This window comes from Zingiber officinale, chromosome 7A (genome assembly GCF_018446385.1).
Source record: "Zingiber officinale cultivar Zhangliang chromosome 7A, Zo_v1.1, whole genome shotgun sequence".
NCBI classification, from domain to species: Eukaryota; Viridiplantae; Streptophyta; class Magnoliopsida; order Zingiberales; family Zingiberaceae; genus Zingiber; species Zingiber officinale.
Window position 1 is genome coordinate 4,818,951 of NC_055998.1, and position 7,144 is coordinate 4,826,094.

Here is a 7,144-nt window from a genome sequence, read left to right on the forward strand (position 1 = left end):
TATAAATACCACTTATTTCGCTCCAACCTATGCACTTTGGAGCAGCTCGACGATATAATTAAATTATGGAGTGGAGGAAGGGCTATCTCGATCTCGTGCTGGTGCCTTTAGGCCTCCTCTTTCACATATCCTACAACCTCTGGCTCATCCACAAAGTCCGTTCCCAGCCACTGCACACAATTATCGGCATCAACTCCGCCGGCCGCCGTCTCTGGGTGCAAGCCATCATAAAGGTATGCAATTTTCATTACACGCCATGCGTGCATCTTGTGTGTTTGTCGATATGCTTGTCTGAGGCCTTTTGATGTGATATTTTCTAGGACAATGAGAAGAAGAACATATTGGCGGTGCAAACGATCCGGAACACGATCATGGGATCGACTTTAATGGCGACGACCTCGATCGTGCTATGCTCCGGCCTGGCCGCCGTCCTCAGCAGCACCTACTCCGTGAAGCGTCCGCTGTATGACTCCGTGTTCGGCGCCCACGGCGACTTCATGGTGGCGCTCAAGTACGTCGTCCTCCTCCTCGTGTTCCTCTTCGCCTTCCTCTGCCACTCCCTCTCCATCCGCTTTGTCAACCAGGCCAACTTCCTCATCAACGTGCCCCCCGCAGCGGCTGCGGCCAGCGGCGCGGCCTCAATCATGACCGCCGACTACGTCGCCGACCTCCTCGAGAAGGGGTTCGCGCTCAACACCGTGGGCAACCGCCTCTTCTACGCGGCGCTGCCGCTGCTGCTCTGGATTTTCGGGCCGGTGCTCGTGGTGTTCTCGTCGCTCACCATGGTGCTGATTTTGTACAACCTCGACGTGGTGTGCGAGGAAGGGAAAGTCAATAGTTGCGAGAAGAAGAGGAATAACAATGAGAATGAAATGGAGTGCGGCGTGTAGAGCAATAAAGACGCACAGACGAATACGATTTATCGATGTTGTGCGGAGTCGTTAGTTCGTTATCGAACTGTGACGGTGCCACGCGGACAAACTGTATTTGCAATCGATGCATGCATGCCAGCTGCTGAAACTTAATTTTTATAGTGGGGGTAATGGGATCGATTTAATTTTTTCCATGTGATCTATAACTTGTTGGGCATGAAATTGGAGTATAAATAAATAAATAAATTATTTATTTTATGTCCATACTTCAAACATAGTGTAATATTGTTAGGATCATTCATAATTTAGAAAGGAAAATAAAAAATAATAATAATGAAAATAAAGAACGATTTTTAAATTACAGATTTTATATTTTTATTTTTCGTTAGATAATTAAATATGAATGATAAAGAATATTTATAGTACTTAGATACATCAAAAAATTAAATTCTGTTGATAAAAAACTTTTATTCATATCCATTAGATGAGAGAAATACTCTCAACCATACATTTTAATTTCTATCTGTTAAATTCTATCCATTAAATGAAAAAATTATTTTCATCTATATATTTTTATTCTTATCTATTAACGGGTTGGTATTGATCTTCAACATTCTTTCTCAACACCAACCATCTTTGTAATGTGCTGAGTTAATAACGAAACATCTTGAATTTGTTGGCACTTAAGCCTGTTGTGAACACATCCGCTATTTGATTATCCGTACTGATTTGTCTCATCTCAATATTATTGGTGCAGCGGAGGCCGACAAGAGGGGGGTGAATTGTTTGAAAAAATAAAGTATACCCTCCTCGTGCTTTCAACTCAAAAATGCATTAGTAAAATAATAACAGATAAATTAACAGAAACGAAAAGGGACTCAGCTATTTACTTGGTTACAACCAAGAAGGTTGTTAATCCAAGACAGTAAGAAAAAGTGCACTGAAGAATCTCCTTCTTTGAAGGTGGAGAAGTCTTTTACAGTTTGGAAGCTTAGAAGTATTGCTAGGAAAGACTACATAGTTGATTGCTTGAGTTGTTGTGTAATTCCTAGCTCCAGGGGCCTTTAAATAGCCTCTGAAAATTCTATCCCGAGGGTCCAAGGCGCCTCCAACAAGATTCAAGGCGTCTCCAACTCGGTGTAGCGGATAGAACTCTATCCGTTGCGAACGGACAAATTTGACCAGGCTGAAGGCGCCTCAAAGCAAGTCTGAGGCGCCTCAGTGCTTGAGGCGCCTCAGACTGAGGCTCGAGGCGCCTTCAACATTGGTTGAAGGCGCCTCGAGCAGTCTTCTCAGCTCCGTTTCTTCTTTGCTTTGACTTCCGAGGCTCCATTTGTTTGGGTGATTACGGTCAACCGAAATAGGGCTCACCCGAACCCAATTTTCGGCTTTCTCCTCGAGCAGTCTTCCGTCCCGGCTTAACGTCCCTCGAACGCCGCGCATGTTCTTCTCACCCACCGGTGTACTCTTCCGCAGCTCTCTCGTCCTTCGGATGCACCGAGCTCGTCGGCTCCCTTCCCGTGCCGTTCTTCTCGCTAGCTACGTCTTCCGCTCGACTTCCTGCGCTCCTAAGCTCCTACACACTCAGACACAAGGATCAAACACAAAGCAGGGTCTAACCAACTTGGTTGATCACATCAAAACAACCACGGGGTTCAACAAATATCTCTTTGTAAAACTTTTCTCTAATAAAATGGCAATGCACTATAACATGCTTAGTTCTTGCATAAAAGATCGGATTTTCCCTCAAACGAATTGCTGATTGATTATTACAATATGCTGGAACTGCATAATCTACTTGTTGATGTAGATTATTCATTAGTTGTATTAAAAATGTGCTCTCTTGAGCTGCCATTGTTCTTGTTTGATACTCAGCTTCAGTGGTTGAGAATTATACAGTTGGTTGTCTCTTGTTGCACCACAAGATCATTCCAGAACCAAGCTTGAATACATAACCAGTTGTTGATCTTCTGGTGTCACACTCTCTTGCATAGTCAGCATTGCAGTAGCCAACTAACTTATAGTCTTCATTTCTTTTGTACAAAAGATCATAATTAATTGTGCTCTTTACATATCTTAGTATTCGTCAAGCTACTTCCAAATGAGATTTCTTTGGATTTTACATGTGCCGACATATCACACTGACTGCATAGGAAATATCAGGTCGAGTTAAGGTTAAGTAGATGAGACTGCCTACCAATTGTTAATACATAGTTGCATCTTCTAAGCTTTTCCCTTCATGTACACACATTTTGACATTTGGTTTCATAGGTGTTGAGATCGACTTGCATTTTAGCATTTCAAACCTTTTTAACAAATCTTTGGAATATTTTTTGTTAATAAAGAAATATTCCATTGTATCTGTGATCAATTTCTAAGCCAAGAAAGTACTTAAGTTATCCAAGTTCTTTCATTTGAAATTGAATTGATAAATTCTCCTTCGTTTGAAAATTTTTTGCTTTGTCATCGTTTGTTATGACTAGGTCATCCACATATACTAGCACGATAGCTAATTTTCCTTTATTTGTTTTGATAAATAAGTTAGAATCTATAGATATTACTAAATAACCACTTTGGGTTAGAAATTCAGTAATCTTATCATACCATGCACTGGGTGCTTGTTTCAATCCGTAGAGAGCTTTCCATAGTTTACACACATATTCAGGATGATGTTGATTCTGCAAACCTATTGGTAGGATCATATAAATTTCCTGATCCAATTCTCCATAAAGAAAAGCATTCTTCACATCCATCTGCCATAGATTCCAATCTTTGTTGGCTGCAAGTGCAAGTTGGATTCATATAGTTGTAAGTTTTACCACTGGACTAAATGTTTCATTATAGTCTAGTCCACAATGTTAAGAGAAACCATGAGCTACCAATAGTGCCTTGTACCTCTTGATTGACCCATCTAGACGGTGCTTTATTTTGAAAACTCACTTGTAAGAAATGGGTTTCACATCTCTTAGTTTTAGTATGAGATCCCAATTGATTTTGCTGCAGTGCAACAATCTCTTCTTAGATAGCTATCAACCACTCAGGACTTTACGACACTTCTTCAAACTTCTTAGGCTCTGTTGCTTCTTCAACTATAGTTGCATTAGCATATTTTAGATTTGGCCTTCGTGTTCTTATTGACCTTCGGAGTTGAGATTGTGGAGTTAATTTTTCCTTTTCACTAGGCCCCTTTTCTTTATTTGGTTGTTGATATATGCCAGTTTGCCAAGGACTCTGAGCCACTCTTTGCTCAATATCATTGTCATTTGGATCTCTTGATTCATCTGAACTTGGTTGAAATTGAATACTATGCTCTCTCATCTTTTGTTACAATTTGTGTTCGAGGTCTTATCACAACATTTTCACCCCTTTCTTTGGCTATCGTATCCCACAAAAATACATCTAATAGCTTTCTTGTCGAACTTGATTCGTAAGTGATCAGAAACAAATACATAACATACACAGTCAAATACTCAAAAGTAGCAAACTATAGGTTTTATGTTCCATAATTTCTCAAAGGGTGAAATAAATTCTAACCTTAGTTAAGGAAGTTTGTTAATGACAAAAGTTGCAATCCTCATTGCTTCAGCCCAAAATCGTCCAGGTACATTCTTGCCATGTAGCATACTCCGATAAATTTTTATAAGATGTCGGTTCTTTCTTTCTGTCACACCATTCTGCTGTAGTGTGTTGACACATGTGTACTGATGGTATATTTAACTTTCTCTTAAGTATTGAGAGAACTCTCTTGAGATATATTCTCCCCCGGTGTCTATACATAGACAACAGATCTTCATTCCCAATTCTCCTTCGATTGACTATTTAAACTCTTTAAACATGGAAAATGTATAAGATTTTTCTTTTATAAATAAGATCCAGATACACCTTGAGAAGTCATCAATGAATGTTATCATGTACCGCATCTCATAGATTGATGGTTGCTTAACGAGCTCGAATACATCAGAGTGGACTAACTCTAATAGTTCGTTTGCTTTAAACTTTGACTCTCGATATGGTAATTAGTGTGCTTTATCATATTGGCATCCCATACATTCTATGTCTATTCGTATGTCTAGTTAAGGAAGCCCCTTAAGCATTGACTTCTTCATCATCATGTTTAACTTGGAATAGTTAACATGACATAACCTCATATGCCATATATGTGATATTTCACTCTTCCTTGTGTTGTCTATATATGCAGACTCTGTTGATATCATGTAGACCGACTCTAGTCGTTGTCTCTCCATTGTCGGTGTTTCTGATATTTTGAGATTTTGGTATACCTTTACATTTTGAGGACCAAACAGAATATAGTGACATGATGATGTTAATTGAGCCACAGATAATAAACTTTTCTTCAGTCCTGGGACATGATAGACATATTGAAGTGACACATGGTTAGAATTATATTGGGGTGTAATTATTGTCTTCCCAATATGGGCTATTGGTAACCTTGAGTTGTTGGTTGTCACCACTATACGAATTCCCTTATATTCGGACAAGTTTTATAATTTTTCTTTGTCACCCATCATGTGATTTAATCAGCCTGAATCTTTGATCTAATCATTTTTGTAGTTAATCTTGTTTTGCATTGTTGTGAAAGCTATTTCATTTTCCTCTACAACAAATAAGGCTTTAAGCATCCCAGTCATCTTCGCTATTTGGATTAGAATTGGAGATAACAGTATTACACTAAACAAACTTTTTCTTGACCCAGCAATCTTTTGCCATATGACCCACTATAGTTGTAACACTTGCCAATAAACTTTTTATTATTGACATGATTCTTTGGGGCTCTCCTTAGACAATGGACTCCATTTCCTTGATAACTCTTCACTTTGCCTCCATCCTTTTTAGATCCATATATATATCACTAGTATGTCACTTGAAGTTGCCCTTACTTTTACTAGTGTAGAGAACTTCCTCCTCACCCTTTAGCAAGACTTCTCCCATTTGCTTAGCCATAGCCTCTTGGCCTGCAAGTAAATTTTCAAACTCAAGAAGCAATGATTGTGTTGGCCATCCTTGTACAGCAATAACAAATCATCGATATTCTGGTTTCAAACCATGGATAATTATTCTCTTTATTATGGTTTCCCCAATAGCAGTTGTTGCTAATTTTGAAATTTTACGACATATCAACTTTACCTTGTAGAAATATTGGGCAATTATTTTGTCACATTGCCCTATCACTAGTAGCTCATTCTCCAGGAGTTGCAATCTTGCATTATTCTTCTTTGAAAAGAGTGTAGTAAAGGTATCTCATACTTTCTTTGGTGTTTTGGCATCTCGGATGTGCTCCAACATTTCTTCTTTAATTTTGATTTTTAAAGCAAACATTGTTTTACTTACTTTGATCCTCCATTATTTTTGTAAGATGCCATTGGCATCTTCTTCCAGTTGCATGACTTCACTACAACTAACAACCTCCCAAAGATCTTGACCTTATAGGTAGGACTCCATACATGTTGTCCACGTGTTGTAGTTTTTGTTGTTGAGCTTCTTGACTCCTACTACTTGAAGGTCGCCCATCATGTCGGAAAGATTTTGATTATACTGAATAAGTTTGATTAACAACCTTGTACAATATAAACTACCTCACGATTCAAGATAACTCCACCAAGAATAATCCTTGATCATTCTACTCTGATACTAATTGTTGAAAAATTAGATTATAAACAAGTAAATAAATTACTTGTATTATATCCATACTTCAAATACACTGCTACACTTTTGAGGATCACTCATAATTTTAGAAACAAAAAGAAAAGGAAGATGAAGAACAATTTTCAACTTGAAGACTTTACACTTTTATTTTTCGTTGGATGATTAAACATGAATGTAGAGGGGAGTATTTATAGTACTCACCATGCAAGATACATAGTTGATAAAAAAAACTAAATTATATCCACAAAGAAATTTTATTTCTATCCATTAAAGGAGAGAAATACTCCCAACCATAAATATTAATTTCTATATATTAAATCATATCCATTGAATGAGAAAATTACTCTTATCCATATGTTTTTATTCTTATCCGTTAACAGGTTGGTATTGATTTTCAACATCCCACTAGAGGAATTCTTGACAGCTAAATATTTATGAAATTCTTGTCATGTCCTATATAATAGTTGTTGATGTAGTTAGCATTAACGGTCTAACTCAAGTTTTGATAAATGACAAAGTAAGTTAAGTTAGTTTCATATTGATCTAACACTTTGACCAAGTGTGAAAGAGAAGCCCAGACGGGTCGACAGGCTGACTTGACGTATGAC

At 38.1% G+C, this 7,144-nt stretch overlaps 1 protein-coding gene across 1 annotated transcript; it reads left to right on the forward strand.

Annotated features, from left to right (window-relative positions):
• Positions 1–1,094, forward strand: LOC121999873. The gene is made up of 2 exons (XM_042554506.1): positions 1–233; positions 321–1,094. Exons 1-2 carry the CDS (start codon positions 66–68, stop codon positions 888–890), a joined length of 738 nt encoding a protein of 245 aa, XP_042410440.1. The 5' UTR covers positions 1–65; the 3' UTR covers positions 891–1,094.
• The last annotated feature ends 6,050 nt before the right edge of the window (positions 1,095–7,144 follow it).

Bases quoted from the DNA above. Each gene is read 5' to 3' on its own strand.
- LOC121999873 (XM_042554506.1), top strand. From the start codon at position 66: ATGGAGTGGAGGAAGGGCTATCTCGATCTCGTGCTGGTGCCTTTAGGC. The intron at 234-320 runs GTATGCAATTTT...GATATTTTCTAG, and splicing joins GGGTGCAAGCCATCATAAAG to GACAATGAGAAGAAGAACAT.